The 18,719-nt window shown below is 44.1% G+C and overlaps 2 protein-coding genes across 3 annotated transcripts in view; both read right to left on the bottom strand.

The window, feature by feature from the left end:
- The window catches only part of Gabrg3 (gamma-aminobutyric acid type A receptor subunit gamma3), a 580,888-nt gene that overhangs the window by 361,722 nt on the left and 200,447 nt on the right, over window positions 1–18,719 (bottom strand). The gene's annotated exons all lie outside the window — the stretch shown is intronic.
- The window catches only part of LOC121134748 (nucleolar RNA helicase 2-like), a 110,185-nt gene continuing 106,025 nt past the window's right edge, over window positions 14,560–18,719 (bottom strand). The window contains exon 5 of the mRNA XM_040733316.1: window positions 14,560–14,652. Coding sequence (XP_040589250.1) covers window positions 14,560–14,652 — 93 coding nt within the window. The remainder of the gene's footprint in view (window positions 14,653–18,719) is intronic.

Below are 18,719 nucleotides of genomic sequence, written 5' to 3'. Positions count from 1 at the left end.
TCACAGAAAACTTCAGCTGGATGCAATGCAGAGAGCCATGGGTCTTACGGAGTCCAGCGCTAATGGAAAAATCTATCATGCAACTCCTGTAACTAAGTCTCAGGGAACAACACAGAGGAGGAAGCAGGAAGATTGTAAGAGCAGAGGACCAGGGCATCTTCTGCCAGGCTGTGTCCGCTGGAAAGTTGCTACATAAACAAGAGTGAACAGTGACACTGTCAATAAGCATGCTGATGCAGAAGAGGAGAAATCTCTTCAGGATCCCTCCCAAAGACAAAAGAAAAAAAATACAGGCAGCTGATGACTGTTGAGAGAGGAGAGTTAGACTCTACCAGGGAAGAGCCTCTAATTGGTTACCTCATGCAACGTGGTCAGCCCTGAAACCCTATACACACAAACAACAAAAGCAGATTTGGCCGATGGCCTCCCCCTTCTGTCTGTCTGTGTGTCTGTGTGTGTGTGTGTGTGTGTGTGTGTTGTTTAGTAATAATAATCTACACATATCATCTCCCTGACTCTGACTTCCTTCTTTCAGCTTCTTTGTTTGGATTCCCTGCCTAGCTACATTTTTTTTCCTGGCCATTGGTTGAAACAACGTTATTCATCAACCAATAAAAGCAACTCTTGTTTGCAGCATGTAGAAGGACGTCCCACATCACAGGAGGGAGGGATGGAGAGGATACCATCAGTGGAGGTATTATCTCAAAAATGGAATGCTGGCATGGAAGCACAGATGCCTCCTCACTGGGAAACATGACAAGTCAAGGTTGTCATGTTGGGAGTTGGGTGTGCCTGGTTCATTTTGAATGTGTCTCCCTTGCTCTGGATTAGACTGCTACTTGCCTCTGTCTAAGAATGCTGGTTATTCAAGGATTGTCTGTCTGACAAACTCCCCCACCCCTTTTATGGCTGAAGGTGGGATGTGTGTGTCATTGTACCAAACCTACATTTGTGTTCTGGGAACAGCAGAGGATAAGAGAAGAGACCACCTCTCCAAATGAGGTAAATCATAAATTATGGAGATGCTAAAACCTAGAGCAGATGTAGCCATCTCCTGAGAAACAGCTTGTCCCCTCAAGCATAAGGACTTCTTCAGGCCATCTTATATAACCAAAACTGAGATGGTGTTCAGCCAGATCACATCTTACACAGGACTGCTAATTTTTCTTTTATTTAAACTAAACTAAAAGTTCATGTGAGTTCCCCAAAGACAAATTTGGGGTGACATGACCGCTTTCTTTTCTCTTCCTCAGCGTGTTATTAAATCCTCTCTCAGGGTTTCATCTTTACCGTCTCTTTCATTGGTGTATTGGGACCAGTGGCCAAGTCTTGCCTTCTAGGGCTGCTGGAGCTGTTTTTTTTGCCCTAAGACTGGGAGCAGCAATCCCAAAGAGGGTGTGATAATGATTCCCCCTCTTCAAAGGCTGAGAAAAATCTATTTGTCCAAAATATAAACAAGTACTTTAAAAGAAAGTGCACAAATCTATACAAATAGAGGTTACACAAGCCAAGCTTCAATTTCACACAGAATGTTCATTTAAGAGGCAAAACAGTTTGCAACACTGAAACCAAGAAGAGCCACAAATAACTGCTAAGTCTCCACTTTTGGCACTTGCGAGTGCCTCAAAAATCTCTTCTCTGGAGCCTATGAGTAGGGAGGAGATCAATAACACGAGCGGGTAGACCAAGTCACTTAAGTTAGTTAGATCTTGATGACAAGCTTAGGGAAGAGCCACCACACTGCAGTTAGGGTAATTGTTATGGTTTGATTTGATTTATGGCAAATTGAAGAACATTGATCCTCTCCCATGAGAAGCTAATGGTACCCATCACAATAGATATTTAGTTCATACTGAATAAAGAAAACAAATGTTTTATTTGTCAGTGAAAACACATTTGATGTTCATCCATGGGGTATATTGACTTCCAAGGATATGCAAACAGGATCAAAAGCATTAGCTGTCGTTTGGGCAGATCATGGCGCTTATCCCAGTTATGAGAAATAATCTGTTGGAAGAGTGTAATTCCCCACACAATTGTCTCAGTACATATTTTCTTTTCCCAACCAACTCTGATTAAAAAGCTTCCTTAACATTTGGTAAAGCTGAATTTCCCATTTCCTTGTTGTGATGTAGATGGGTCAAGCTCCTGTACTGGCTCACACTAAATTGATATCTGAAGTGCAAACCGAAATGAATGACTTCCCCTTACTTTGCTTATCACAGCAACAGAAAAGAAACTAAGAGAGTGGCTAAAGTTAAAACGGGGAAAGGGAGATATCACCCCTTCAACTGGGTCATCGCTACAGAGTAGACATGGTTTCAGTGTGCTCCTCCACTCCAAGAGTACATGTAGTACAAGTCTGGTTGACAGTACTAATGTCTTAAGGTCACTGGAGGGACAAACAATACGGTTCAGCAGGTTAAAAGCACCTGATGCCATGCCTGAGTACATGAGTTTGATCTGACCATCCCAGGACCTCACATAATGTGAGGGGAGAAATTACACCTGCTATTTTTCCCTCCATCTCTCCACCACACACCGTGGCAATTACACACAGGCAAGTAAGTGTAAAAATAATTTAATGGACTAAGACGGTTCTCACGGACTCTGAGCGAATTCTCCAGAGTGAGTCATTGTCAGAGTTTACCAGTGCCGTAAGTCACTTCCTGGCTTCCTGTAGAGATGTTATCTCTCTCCTCACTGTGGTCTGAACCAATGGGATTCTTGCATGTAGCCTTTCTGGTCCTAAAACTGAGAACTAACCAAATCTTCTCTTCTTCATAAGGTAGACTAAAGTCTGGAAGGAGATAATACAGCCTTAGGAGGGAGAAATCTGGTCTTCTGTTTCTTTCTGATTGACTGTATTTCCCAAGCCAAGTTCAGTTTCTTCTAAGGGATTAAAACAAGAGTGTAAAATGAGATTCTATAACTCAAAGGACACAATGCTCAACAATGAATCTTCCAGTCTTCTTCCATTACCGTCTTTCAGAGGGTGGAGAAGTTATAGGCCAGAACTGAGTCTGGGGCATACCCATTGTTGATCATCAGGTCCTTGAGTCTGACAATAAGCCAGGCAGAAGAGGATATTACAGGGATAGATGTAGTTTACTAGGGATAAAGGCACTCCTCCGATGGAGGTAGGCCAGTGAACCAGGAAAAGACCACAAGTGTGAGTTCTTTACAGGTTGTGTAAGTAGCACCACCTTCTCCAGCTGTTGTATACGGCAGCTTTTCTAAGGCATGCTCTGTTTTTTTACGCATAGCCCAGTGTTGTCAGGGTGTCCAGTCAAATCACTTCTTTCATACTTTGATGTGAATATCCCCTTTCTCTATATTCCTAGGAGGAGTGTCTTGTGGGGAGAGTCATGCAAGCTTCATCACTCACTCCATGACCTAGAGACACTGTCTCTGAAAACAAAGACCCACCCCACACCATGTAGGAAAATCCTCCAGTTTCTCTAAGGCATTGGGCATTAAGAGGCAGGCTGACTTGGGTCAGCAGAGGATGCTTACCTACTTCATATCATGAATAGCCCTGTCAGTTTGCCTAGGGCATCTGAGTTCCTTCCCGATGTTAGCCTGTCAGAGGCTCCAGAGTTAAGGAATAGGATTTTAACCCTCCTCCATGGGAACACAAGGCTCAGGCTTGCTGCATGTTTGTGAGTCTTGAGCCGTCATTGCCAACCCTAAGCCTACGGGCCTTAGATTCTTAGAACTGACTCTAAATTAACTTTCCTATATGTCACCCAAAGCGCCCTACGTCTCACTGTGTGAAGCCTTGTTCCTAGGGGCACCCCTGGACCGTCAGCAGCTCTCCGTGTTACAGCCTTCATCTCTTATTTTTCTGGATTCACACTTAACCAATTCAGGCACTAGATTGCATCCCCGTCGCTTTTTCCATGCTGTGCCTGCATTCTGGCTACTTGCAGGGAAAATAGCAAACCAGTAATCACCAATTCCCCAACTACCGCAGAGTTAGTTAATCAGCCTTAGTCACCAGCCTTTCCTGTGCCCCAAAGCTCCATGCAGTAGAGCTCTCTCAGCAGTCTCCCCTTTCACTCCACCACCCACAACCCCATTCTCACAGCAAGTGCGGGGCAGTGGCATCCTTACTGCTCCAAGACCATCACAGTTGCCACAGACCTATTGGTGACTCCTGATGCATTTTGTCAGACATAACACATGGAACACATCCTTCCCAGGGATTATGGTTGATTATGTAGCATTGAGTAAACAGATGAAGGCTCCCCCACTTGCTTCTTCATTCTTTCAAGTGACACACTTGCTTTGGTAGGTGGACACTATCAACTTCTTCTAAAGTCCAGAGTTACAAGCATAAGACTTGCAAAATGAGTCTTTATGTACAAATCAGTGTACTCCAATGTCAGGAGTAAAGTCTTCAGATTACAAACTTTGGCAGAAAGCTGGACCACAAGGTCAAAGATGCTTCCTTTTCAAAGGGAAGCTGTGATTCTGCTCCACCCATAACATTATCCTGGGATGGCCAGGAGAAGGGAGATTTCCAATATCACCATTTTTAAATTAAAATTATGAAAGCCAAGCCTATAACAACCTGAAGATGATAAAACCAGACCAAGAGGAATAAAACATTTGGTTGTTATTGACTTAATAAACGCGATTGTGTCGGTCAGTTTTCCATAGCTGTTACAAAAATAACTGACATCAGTCAACTTGAAAAGGTGCAAAACTTATTTGGCTTTTGGCTTTTGCAGTCTGAGACCACGGTCAGTCAGCTCTGTTGTCAGTGGCCAGGCAGAATCTCATGTGGGGAAACAGATAGTTGACAGAAGACAAGTGCTCATCTCACGGCGGCAGAGAAATGAAAAAGGAGAAAGAGGCTGGAGTCCCAATATGCCCTTGAGGGGCACTCTCTATGACTTCACTTCCTCTCACCAGAGAACCACAAGTTCATCCTATTAACGTTTGGGGCCATTCATGTTCTAAACTGTAGTAGCCATGGTGGACCCACCATTGAGGATGAAGAGATAGGTCTTAGTCATCATTCAGCTGAGTGGGTAAGAGCTTCCTGGAAGAGAGAACTGACCTGTCATTCGTGACTCAGAGTTTAGGTCATGGCCAGAAAATTGCACAGCTCCTCTGCTGGGAAGAAACGTCATACTGGCTGTGTCCTAGAGAAAGAGCTTGGAAGTGTTTTGTCTCTCAAATGGGGAAGAGATTTGCTGAGCAATTGAAGAGCACCAGCACGGGGCATACAGAATGCACTGGAACCCTCCTAAGGCACACTGTGTGAGCTTCTTAGACGTGTAGGCACATGGAAATGATTGAAGCTGTCACTTCCGATCCTTTTTTTCCACCTTAAATATGTGAACAATGAAATGCACCATGAATCATTTATGTGGTGCTAGGGCAGTTATGGGCCTTGCGAAGAAAAAACCTTGTAAGCTGTTCCACTCACATTCAGGCTGGAAAACTGAGGCACAGAAGAGAAGAAACTGACTGATGCCACCTTGGTAAATTTTTAATGATTATCTATTTATTTTGTTAGTTGTTGAGTTTGTTAGTTAGTTAGTTTATATATGAGGATTTTATCCGCATATATACCCTGCGTGCCTAAAGAGGGCATCAGATTTCACTATACATGATTATGAGACACCATGCAGTTGCTGGAAATTGAATTCAGGACCAGCCCCCATCACTTTGGCTTTTAACATGGTAGCTCCATATTATTACGTTGGTATGTCCAGTGTGGTAGACCTTGAGGTCATGAAAAACTCTTCATTGTTGGTAGGATCAAATGACCTTTTCCCACACTGGGGAATGAAACTCATGTTAGAACCTAAAAACCTGCCCAAAACATGATTCTGTTTTTCTTTTTGTTGCACTTCTCTTATCATGGGCAAGCATGGGCAATATTCATGTTTGCATTTCTAGCAACGGTGTACCAGGCTTTCCTTGACGATAACCATATGATGCTGACAAAACTCCCCAAGGTCTATGTACCAAGTCCCCAGCCTTGCATCTGGCTTCTTCCAGCTCAAGCTACCTTGGGAAGAATTGAAAGAACAGTGAAGTAGATTTCACGTTTTAAGAAATATATAATCCTAGATACATTCTGGAGTTCTTTCTGAAGGTCGCTATTCCAAACAGGAAAAATGATCGCATGTAAAAATGCTCCATAACCTGGAGAGTGAAGCCCATCTGGAGATACTGGTCTCACACGGTTGCAGATACTCACTGGAGTCAGCTGGACTTTCCCGAGATGAGATGAGGGAGACGCACAGGCCAGTTCACTGCCTACATACTCTGTGATAGCTGCCAAGGCATATAGGCCAGCCTAACAGGAGTCACATTACTCAAAAACAAACAAACAAACAAACAGCAAAACAATGTTCCTCTCCCGGCAGTTTTCCAACATCAATAACTCCTCCGCAGGAATGGATTCACAATGTGGCAGTTGTCAATGATTTCTTTTTGAAAAGTCACAACACTAAAAGTGGTTATTAGGTAGTAGGATAGTGAATCCTTTTTTAAAAATTTTTGAGAGCTTTCTATATAAGCACTGCATTTTTATCATTTCTATCCCTCCGTCTCCCCATTCCGACTCCTTCCACATCCCTTCCAACCCCTTTCTAACTCTTTTTTCTTTGGTTTTACGAGACAGGGTTTCTCTGTATTGTTTTGGAGGCTGTCGGTCCAGCCTGGCCTCGAACTCACAGAGATCCGCCTGCCTCTGCCTCCCGAGTGCTGGGATTAAAGGCGTGCGCCACCAACGCCCGGCCCAATCCCTTTCTAACATTTGACTTCTTCTCCTTTCCTTATTATGTAATAATCACACACAAACTTTCTGAGTTGCTCTAGTGTAGCTCGTGTGTACATGTGACCACGTGGGATTGAATAGACTCTCAGCGGTTCATCCCTAGTGAGAACTGATTCTCCTTCTCTCTGCAGCCCTGACCTCCTATGGTTCTTCATCTAGAGATGGGGCAGCGCGAAACTCCTCCCCTCCACACTGGAATGCTGGCTGGTGTTGTCACAACGCGGTTCCGCTTTAGGCAACCATATTACTGAAATCTCATGGGTGCAGCATCCCAGTGACACTAGAAGACACTATCTCACTGCAGGCATCCTGGTCCTCCAACTCTTACAATCTTTCCTCCCCTTCTTCCACAATAATCCTCGAGCAGTCGGTGTGGAGGTTGCGTTGGAAATGTACCAGTTATGGTGTAACTGTGGATATAAGAGTGGGGGGATAGAATAGGGGGAAGAGGGAATCATAGGTTAGAAGACAGATCAGGCACCAGAGTGACCTCGAGTGATCTAAAGTGATGACACTAACTGGCAAGCTAAGCAATAGTGGAGAGACCACCTCGAATGCCCATTCCTGATAATGAACTTGATGTCTATAACCATCCTGGAGCCTTCATCCAGTGACTGATGGAAGCAGAAGCAAACACCCATAGTTAAACACTGAACTGAACCCAAGGAACCCAGTGACAGAGAGAGAGGAGCGATGAGCAAATTGGCAAAGAATGGGCAAAACCAGCAGAGACAGCAGATCTGAACAGGGGAGAGCTCTTGGACCCCAGACTGACAGCTGAGAGGCCAGCATGGGACTGATCCAGACCCCCTGAATGTGAGAGTCAGTGAGGAGGCCTGGGCAATCTATGGGGCCCTGAGCAGTGGATCAGTGTTCATCCCTGGCATACAAGCAGATATCATGTGTCCATAACAGAAAGAGGAATGCCCTCTCAGCCTGGACTCTTAGGGGAGTGCCTGGACACTGCCCTGAGTGAAATGACAGACTCTAGATAACTAATAGGGTGGGAGGCTGGGGGGGGAGGGAGGTGGAGGGATGCGGGAAGAGGGGAGGGATTGGGAACTGGATTCACATGCAAAACAAGCTATTTAAAATTAAAGTAATAAAAAATCTAAAAAAATAAGAATGAGTATTTTGAATACAGTTAGGCATTATATTGTACTAGGAAAACTTCAATAGTAGACTCTTCTCCTGCCACATGCAGTTGGCTAGATTATAGTAGCAGGTGTAAATCCCCCCCCCCCCTCAACTGAGTGGGCTTTAAGTCCACTCAGATAGATGTTGGTTATTGTCTTCGTTACTTTTCTTAGACTGTGAAGAGACACCATGGCCAAAGCAACTGATAAAAGAAAGCATTTAGTTTGGGGTTCAGTGTTCCAGGGGGTCTGAATCTATGACCATCTTGGCAGGGAGCATGGCAGCAGGAAGGCAGGTAAGACGCTAGGTCAGCAGTGAAGAGCTTACATCCTGTTTCACAAGCAGGAAGCAGAGAGAAAACTAACTGAGAATGGTGTGGGCTTTTGAAACCCCAAAGATCACATGTAGTGTCACACCTCTTCAAATAAGGTGACCCCTCCTAATCCTTCTCAAAGAGTTCCAGACAGAGAACCAAGCATTCAAATGCATAATCCTATGGTAGTCATTCTGAATCAAAACACCACATTTCATTCCCTAGATCCCACAGGCTTACTGCCACATCATAATGCAAAATGTCTTTAGTCCAACTTCAAAAGTCCCCCCAAGTCTTTCATGGGCTCATATTTTAAAATTCCAAAGTGCCTTTTGAGATCCAAGACAATCTCTTAGTTATAAACTCCATTAAAATCAAAACCAAATTACATACTTCCAGCATATAGTAGAAAAGAATATAAATTACCAGGGAATAATGAAAAAATGGTGAGGAAATATTGATCCTAAGTAAGACTGAAAACCTAGCAGAGAAAACTCTAAATTTTATAACTCTATCCAATGTTAAAATGCTTATGTGGCTCAATCCGGCTTTGATGATTGCAACACACTTATCTCTCTTGGGCTAGCTCTACTCCATGTTTATAACTCTCCTTGGCAGACATCCCAAGACTCTGGCAACTCCATCTTGGGGTCTCCAATACAATCCAAGATAGGCTTTTATAGACTTGTGCAATCGTTTCTCTGTGACTTCATGCTGGGTCTTTCTACACTATGTGTGGCCTCAGTGGCTTTCCTTAAACACGGAGTAAATTTCCATAGTTTCTTTACTCTTATATACAAGGGTAAAGTATTAATGACTCTAATGCCAGAACCACATGGTCAAAGTTGCTGGCTTAGGGTAGAGACTGGGGGTCTGGAACCCTCTTGGTATGGTATGGCATTTGTGTGAGCTTTGATTTGTTGATGCTTTCCTTTGCTCCACAAGATATTTTTTTTACAAGTTGTATATTTAGCTAGATGGGATCTTATGCTTGGTGTACCACTCTCTTTATATTCCATTTAACATCAGGGCTCCCCTTTTCTCTTTCACCAAATACCATGGCTCTGACGTTATATTTACTGGCACTCTTTTTCTCCTTAAACTGTACATTTTGTATTTCTTTTGGGCCTGTTTGCTCACTTTCACTACAGACCTGCATAACAGTGATCACTAGTAACAGTGAGACATGTTCAATATTAGTCTGTCTTAAAATTTCCTCTGCCAATTAATTTAGCCCAAGGGAATAAAGCAGTTATATTCTTTGCCAAAAGTTCACAAGGATGGGAATGGTCTCTAGACCCGTTGTTAACATTGTTCAACTTTTAAGTCTCTTGATCAAAACTTCCATAGTCCACATCATTCTCAGCTCTATTGTCTTACAAGATATTACCAGAAAGGACTGTTAAGCCCCACTTAAAGCCAATTAGTCAACCAACTAATCGAAAGTGCCAAAGTCTTCTACATTCCTCCAAAAAACAGTATGCCCAAGCCTGTCACAGCAATACCCCACTTCTGGTACCAACTTTTGTTTTAGTTATTTTTCTATTGCTATGAAGAAACATCTAGACAAAGACAACTCTTATAATTAAATGAAGCATTTGATTGGCAGCTTGCAGATAGGCATGGTGCTGGAACAAACAGTAGCTAAGAGCTTATATCCTAATCCACAAACAGAACAGAGTGAGAAACAGAACAAACTAACTGAGAATTGCATGGGCTTTTGAAACCTCAATGCCCACCCCTAGTAATGTACCTCCTCCAATAATGCCACCCCTCCTATTCCTTCCAAACAGTTCCACAAAGCACTAAATATTTGAAGAGATAGGGGCCATTCCCATTCAAATACCATGATTATCACAAGATGAAGGTGTCATTGTTGCACCACTGGGGATGTCTTGCCAGACTGATTATTGTTTTTTTTCACTGGCGTTAGCTGGGTAGGACTATTATTGCTTTTCTCTCTTGGCAACTTATGTAGCTCCTTTAATGTTATGAGACGTAGTCCTCAGGCAGGAGGCTTCCAGGCCAGCTCTAGCTTCATTACAACAAGTCCTGTGTTTGACATGCATTGTCTTCATCAACAGGATCTTATCACCCAGTTCAATGAGCTAAACAAGGGAACAGCTTATATTGTATGGAACGCCTCCTAAACCCACCCCTCCACTCCTGACCAACAACTCAAAGAAAGGTTTTCTAGGTTTGGCAGTGGAGTTTTTGTTATTCCATGGTTCTTGGGTGTGGACATTATTACCTTGTGTGAAGTAATAAACCATTATTTTCTCCTACTTTTAGTAATGCATTTGTATTACTTTTGTAAGCACAAAAGCTTTTAGTATAATTGTTCTCAGATTTCCAGAGAGTATCCAAAAATTGTCTCTATATACTTATATACTATACATTGATGTACAATAATGATATAAATGGAGACTAGTATGGGAATACACACACATTCCAGCACTTGGAAGGCAGAGCTACACAGAATCTATGAGTTTGAATATAGCCTAGTTGACAAAGCAAGTTTCTTCCAGTCAGTGCTACATAATGAAACTATATACAAATAGATAAATAAAAAATATCTTTTAAAAACATATAGTAGACATTATTACTGATCCTTTGTTAGGTGTTCTATTGTTGTCATAAAATACAATGGACAAAAGCAACTTGAAATCTTACAACTCTCAGGTCATACTCCATTACCCAGGGAAGTCAGAGCAGTAACTGAAGGCAGGAACCTATACAGAAGCCGTGGGGGAGTGTCACATACTGCCTTTCTAGTTCGTGGATTCCTCAGCCTGATTTCACATATCATCCAAAATCCCCTGACCAGGGTGACACTGCCCACAGTGAATTGCCCCACCCCACATCAATCTTAATCAAGAAAATGCATTACGGATTTACTTACAGGCAGATCTTATGAGGGCGTTTTCTCAACTGAGAGACCATGTTCTCAAGTAACTTAAGCTTGTATAGAGTTGACATAAAACTAACCAGGACAGTCATTAAACCATCCATTTTTCATGCTTTTGAAAAGGATAAGCTATGGCTTTTGATGACTACATCCAACTTCATGAAAGTAAGTAAGCATGACAGAAATGACAGAAACAATGAGATGATGTAGGCGGTCCTTATGTATGCTGCAAATACGTGTTGCTTTTATTGGTTGGTGAATAAAGTTGTTCTGGCGAATGGACTGACAGGATTTAGCCAGGCAGGAATTCAGAACAAAGAGACAGGAAACAGAAAGACAAAGGACAGATGCCATGTAGCTACCTGGAGGGTAGAAATCCTGGGCACTCTCTGCTAAGATAAGGTGACACTTTAATAGTTACAGGCTTATAATTATGAGACAGCTAGCCAGTAAGATGCCTAAGCCAATGGCCAAACAATTATAGATATTAAGTCTCAGAGCGGTTATTTCATAGCGGCTTCAGGGACCCGACTGGGTAGGAAGAGACAAGACTACACAGAGAAAATCTCCCAACAAAGAGAGAAATATGGGGGAGCCACCTAAGCCGCCAACTGTTTTCAGACCTATGCTGGGTTTGGGTCTCCAGATAGAAATGGATAAAACTGGGTGCAGAGAATTAGTTTGATAACTTCATGGTTCAGGCACTCTGGAAAGTCAGGATCAGGACAGTGTGGCCACTGCCAAGGCATCTTGGGGGCATCACTGTGGGCATAACCAGGGTGGGAGAATTGTGGGCTCTGATCTCTAAAAGGGCATAGTAGACTTCCTAACACAACACAGCACCTCTCCCCCGCCACACACACACAGTTACCGTTCAGGGCCTCAAGACCTTAGTTACACTCAGGAGCACACACCGCAGACCATGTTTGCACTGACGTCCTGTGTTCCTGCGGTATACTTATACTTACCACAAGTGCTTGCAATGCACAGATGACACTCTCCATCAGTACAGGAAATAAACACTTTGACTGGTGTTTTTGCTGCAAGTTCCAGCATGAAATTCAAGGGGAAGGGCGATCTGGTAAGCATATTACTAACAATTAAAACAGACACTTAGGCATGCTAATTATCTTCCAGGTAGTCTCTGAAGTACTCTGGATTTAGTGGAAGGCATCCATGCGGAGTGTTTCATGAGGCCCATTTTACATGTGGGGGTCCTGATACATACCAGTGAAAATGCAATCAATGCTTCTGTCTTGGCAGCTCCTACAGACCTCTCTAGCCATAGCTCTACAGGTTGGGAGGGGAGTGTGATCGTGAAGCATCACTCCCAATGCATGGACCATGAATTTTCAAGCTGAAGAATGAGCTGGATATTTGAGATTAGCTAAACTTCCCCGTGAAGAAAATAAGCCTGGCAGAAAGGGTGACTGCAGGACATCTGTATTTGAAAGGCAAGATGGATAGATTATCAAGAGAGTTTTAGAATCACCCCCCCTCCCCAAAGCATCTGCTGTTCTCAAATCTAAATACATCCCATTTAGGACAATCACAAAACCCCAAGTGACCATTATTACCCCAAAAGAAAGAGGAAACAGCATTTCAGGCATTTGCCGTCTCTACAGGCGAGGTCATTTATGGACCCAAGAAACAGAGGTGAATGGAACATTTCAGGAAGCTAAAACAGGCACAGATTGGTGGCAAGAGGAGCAAGGATGATTTAAACATCCTAGAAACTAACTCCTTGGCATAACCAGACAAAAGTTACAGAATCACCCAGAAATGGCATGAATCGCTAAGGCCTGATGGAAAAGTGTGAGCCTCCCCTGTCCGACCCATCAGTCTGTGCATGCTGAAGGAAGCTGTTTCTGTGGGGCCCTGAGAGCCATGCTGAGGTCAGAGCCTTGGAATGGCGAAGTCCTCTGGGTCTCCAGAACCAACCCTTAGCAGCCACTCACCCACGTGGTCACTTCTGGGTTTTAATTCTGCTCTTGTTTCACTCTTTCTCAATGCTTTTTTTTTTTAAAAATCATGTGACCATCTGTTGATAGGCTCTGTGATTTAAAGACACCCAGGAAAACAAGGTCGACTGCACCACACCAGAGAGGGGCCTCTGTTCAGTTTCTCCAAGAACAGACCGATGCTTCTCTGAAGAGCTGTAGGTTTCCTATCAGGGTGAAAGGTGAAGCCTGAATGAAAGGCATGGAGGAAAGAAGCCTTCTGTGTCTCACAGGAGGCAAAGTGTCCTTCAAGGCTTCATATGACATCAGTCATATATTTGCCAGAAGGTCTCTGCTGCTTATGGCATGTTCTGAGTCCCTCTCCTGGATTACGTAAGTCTGGGTATGCAGCCTCCCTAGATGTGATTCCATAGATACTTCTCAATATTTGTTGAATAAAATATGGACAGGAAAGAGAGGGAGGGATAAGGAGAGACAGATAATGATAGACGACAGATAATAGATGATAGATAGATACATAGATAGGTAGATAGATAGATAGATAGATAGATAGATAGATAGATGAAAACAACTTGAGTTTTATGAAACACAAGTATTGAATGACGCCTTACAGAAAATGCACTGCCAATGTTTAGCCATTGGATGCTGGTGACAAAAAGAACACTCTGGAAGCATAGTAGAGCAACCGTTGTCTCTGCTGGCGATGAACATATCCCAAATAATACTGCTTAATTACAGAATGCTTAAAGAAGGACTGATTCAAATGATACGTTTCTGAAAATAATTCTTTGGGACAAGGTCTCACTATGTAGTTATGGCTGGCCTAGAACTCCTAATGTAGAGCAGGCTAGCTTCAGTCTCATAGAGATCCACCTGCCTCTGCCTAATGAGTTGTGGGATTAAAGGCAAACTGTGTCTGGCTTCTGAGATTTTATTTTAACAAATATTAATCATGGGACCAGGGCTTTGCACACAGTGTAGGAGTCGGATAGGCAATATGGTCTTCCTACCATTCTGTCTTTTCCTGGTTGAGTTTTCAAGGCTACATCACTAAATCAAAGTGAGAAAAAAGCGTTTGCCCTTCCCTTATGGGGAAGAAGGAGGCTCAACCAATCATGCCTTGGATTCTTGGACAGAAAAGACCCTCCCACAATCCTGCTGAGAGCACTGAGCTTCAAAGTACAGGTCATTCCCCAGTCTCAGAGACCCTGGCATTGGCTCCCATTCTCCTCCCTCTGCTGTCCTTCGTCTATTTGCTGCTTACCTTCCCCCTGTCAACATACATTGTAGAAAGAGGTAGAAGATCCTTGACTCATACGAGGAACCTCTGTTGTGATGGCGCACATGCCAGGCTTCCATAGACAACCCCTGAAGGAGAGAACTGTCAGCTCCTTCTCCTGACATTAGGTCATCCATACTGCAGAAGGGCTGGCTTTCCTCATGCTCCTGCTATCACTGGTACCTTGGCGGTCCTCCAGAGGCCAACGTTGAAGGCTTGTCTGCAGCCTACGGTGCTGTCATGAGGTGGTGCCTAGTGGGAAAATGTCACATCACAGGGGGTGTTCTTAAGGAAGACACCGGGAGCAGTGGCCCTTGCTTCACCTCTCTTACGTTTCCCAGTCACTATAAGAGAAGCAGCATCCACCCCCCCCCACATCCTCCCATTATGGTGTGCTATGTTACTACTGACTCATGGCCAATGGCAAGAAGCTCCAAACCATAAGCCTCAACCAACCTCTGCGTTTCCATTCACCATCTCCCCCTCCAGAGCAGTAAGTCCTTTTTCTGTGTTAGCGCAGTTACGTCTGAACCTGAGTGAATGCGGCCTTATCGTGAGACTTGATATTTCCACATTTCCATATGCACAAGCCCCTGGGTTATGACCAGGAAGGTGATGAAATATTGTCTCCTGATGCCCCCTTTCCACCTTAGCCTGAAACACCCCGAAGGTCACCAGCCCAGTCAGGTGAAGCCTTTCATTTCTAGAGTCTGGGGTAGAGTCACAAAGGACATGGAGGTGGGGAGGTTGTAAGGAAAGACAGGAATGGGAGGACTGGGCTCTCACGATGTATACTGGGGGATGAGAAGAGGCCAGAGCCACGGGTCTCTCAGCTGTGAGAGCCCGGATTTCTCGAAACGAACTGGACAAAAGGAGAGTGAGTTTAAAGACTCAAAGATGGCATTGGCAGGATACAATTGTAGCATGGCACAGGAGCTCAGCTCCACTTTTCCTGGAGAACCCAGACCTGGCAGTTGACCTGCAGGAAGCTGTTCTGGAATCAGCTGCAATGTGCTATGCCACTAGTGTGTTACATTAACATGGCATGGAAAGAGACATCTGTGCATAACCTCTTCGACATGTACATGTTTGTCCCAGCGGAGCGCCCTAAGCCCACAGAGCTGCAGGCAATTGTGACTGAAGCCACACGTACATCTCTTCTGGAGCCAGTAAGCACAGCTCAGGGAAAACACATGCTTAATGTGCATCACCAACCCCCGTAGCAGGAAGGAGGTAGTCATCAGCCAATGAGAAGACTGGGATGAGGCTCAGCAGAGCCCACCTCCAGACTAGGAAAGTCACTGCCGAGGACGCTGCCCACCATGGACTAGTCACCGAATGGACCCTCCTTCTGACCCAAGTGACTCAGAACACCCTGAGATGCATGCCTGAGATGGACGGACGCTTTCTCTCCCCCACAGGCTTTGTAAATGTGTTTACCGGTGCGGTGGGGTGTGAAAGAGGGAGCTGAGTGTGCTGGTGACAACCCAACAGCCTGGGGTCTTGAGATGCGCAGGGAGAGTTCGAGACGATGAGCGAGGGTGGTTGTGGAGTGGCAGCTAAGTCTCAGCATGTAGACAGACAGCACTGCAGGGAAGGGCAAGCAAGGGGCAGTCGGTAAGAGCTGGGTGCAACAGAGAGTGAGCCATCGTTTCTCTAGCCTTTAAGTGAATGAGGACTGGCCTTCCTGAAGCTCTATACAGGAACAGGAACAGGAGTGGAGGGTGGTAAACTAAGAAACACTACAATTTCACCTGACCATCTTCAGGCACTGGAGAGGTCCTTGTTCTTCAGTGGGATCTTGTTCCCAAAGCTGGATCTCAATGGATCCTTGGGAAACTTCCTACAGCCTGCTTGTGGGTTCATCAAAGTCAGAGAAAGACCCTGCAGGGAACCAGAGGTGAAGAGGTAGATTCTAAGAGCTGTGAGACATAGGGTGCCAAGGTTTCCATGGTGTCTTGCCACAGGTGGGTGCCTCACCTCACTGCTTTAGGACTCCTGACTTCTTCCTGGAAAGAGTTTACAAGATGCCAGATCTCAATCAGATGGGAGGTATCAGACATAGAATGGGAATCAGCTAAAATACTCTAGGATAGAAGAAAGCAAAGAAAGAAATGCAAGTCTCAAATGAATACATGGTCATCTACCAGAGAGTCCACATGCAAATAAGGTTAGTGATATCACTATCAAGTCACTGCAACGAGCTTTTAGAGGAAACCTCAGAGACTCTTCATAATTCTGCCCACAGGAGATAAACTGGCTTGCAGATGTTAGGGAGATGTGAGGGAATAAAATCCTCCATCCTAAACATGTTCCTGTGGCTTAATTTGTTCATGATTCAGAGAATCCATAGAGCCCAGCAGACGGGAATGACTCTGAAGATCTGTGTACTCAAAAACAAGCAAACAAACAAAATTAATCCAGCTATGTCTATATTAGTAAACAGCAATGGAACTCAGAAGCCTTCCTATCTGGCCTCTACTGCTGGACCTAGGTGTCTTACTTAGGATTTTTGTTGCTGCGAAGAGACACATGATCATGGCTACTCTTATAAAGAAAACATTTAACTGAGGGTGGTTTGCTTACAGTTTCAGAGGTTCAATCCGTTATGATCATGAAGGGGAACATGACAGCATGCAGACAGATGTGGTGCTACATCTTGACTCAGAGGCAAAAGAAAGTCAACTGACTATCAACACCGAGGGAAGCTTGAGGAAAAGAGACCCCAAAGCCCTCCTCCACAGTGATACACTTCCTCCAATGAGGCTACAACTCCCACTATTGCCACACCATTTTGGGTGCCATTTTCTTTCAAACCACAGTCTACTCCCTGGCACCCAAAGGCTTGTAGCCACATCATAATTTTAAAAAAAGGCATTCAATACAACTTCAGAAGTCCCCATAGTCTACAGTAGCTTCAAACTTGTTTCAAAGTCAAAAGCAAAAGTCTCTTCTGAGATGCATGGCACTCTCTTAAATGTAATAACCTGTAAATATCAAATTAAAAAAATGAGATCACATACTTCCAACATATAATGGCACTGGGCATACATGATCCTTCCAACATGTAGGGAAGGGAGCATAGTGAAGAAATGCTGGACCAAAGCAGGACCAAAATCAGCTGAACAAACTCCAAACGCTGAACCTTCATGATTGATGTCTAAGTAGTCTTCAGGTCCCCAACTCTGTTCAGCTTTGTTGACTGCAACACACTTCTCTCTCTTGGGCTGGTTCCACTCCCTATTGATAGCTCTCCTTGGCAGGCATCCCATGACTCTGACATCTCTTAAGATCTTTTGTTCTCCAAGGCAATCTAGACTTCAACTTCACAGCTTCACTCAATGGCCTCTCTAGTAGGCCTCCAAACAAGGACACCCCTAAAACACATGCCTGGCCTCAGTGGCTTTATTCCATAACTCCTTTCTTTTCTATTCTGAATTCTAAACCCAGACCCAAGTGGCCAACGTTGCAAAGGTCTGGTACTTAACTGGAGCTAGAACACGGCCCCTTGCTTAATTACATCCTCCCAGTCTTCTGTTTTTCTTTACTGCCCAAGCTTGGACATCCTTGAACTTGATCTTTTGACCAAGCTGACCTCAAACTCAGAGATCAGCCAGCCTCTACCTTCCCAGTGTGGGAATTAAAGACGCACACCACCGTACCCAGCTCTGAACTTTTCTTTAATTCCTTTCCTCAAATTTGAAACTTAGCTGGGTGGGACCTTTCCCTAAGGTCACCACTGCATTTATTCCATTTCTAAATCCTTGAACAGAGGATTTAGCTCCATCCTCTACCTGATGCTCTTTTCCTCCTGAAACATTTTTTCCTCTCTCAGCTCTTCATTAGAGTTACCGCTGATGCCCACAGGACAAGAGTCTGTACTAGGCTGTTTTTAAATTCCTTCTGATGATTGAATTAATCCAAAACTCTTCACTTCAGGCATACTCTTTGGACAAGAGCAAAGGCGGCCACTTCTTTCACCAAAACATGACAAGAATGACTTCTAGGCGACACTCTAAAATTCTTCTCTGACACCTCTTGGTGTCCCCAGCTATGGACATTTCTAATCATTATCGGCACCGTTGTCTTCCATACCCCTACCAGTATGCCCCCATTAAACAGTCCTTAAAGCATCCCACAGTTTTCCTGACCCAAAGTACTAAAGCCTGTATTACTCCAAAACAAAAAGATGGGTCAGGCCGATCACAGAGATACCCCAGTAACTGGTACCAACTTTTGTCTTAGTTCAGGCTTTTATTGCTTTGAATAGACACCATGATCAATGCACCTCATAGAAATAAATTTTTTTTAATCAATAG

This window comes from Mesocricetus auratus, unplaced genomic scaffold (assembly GCF_017639785.1).
Source record: "Mesocricetus auratus isolate SY011 unplaced genomic scaffold, BCM_Maur_2.0 Super-Scaffold_100030, whole genome shotgun sequence".
Lineage (NCBI taxonomy): Eukaryota > Metazoa > Chordata > Mammalia > Rodentia > Cricetidae > Mesocricetus > Mesocricetus auratus.
The sequence above is the reverse complement of the archived record's forward strand: the minus strand, read 5'-3'. Positions and strand labels throughout refer to the sequence as shown.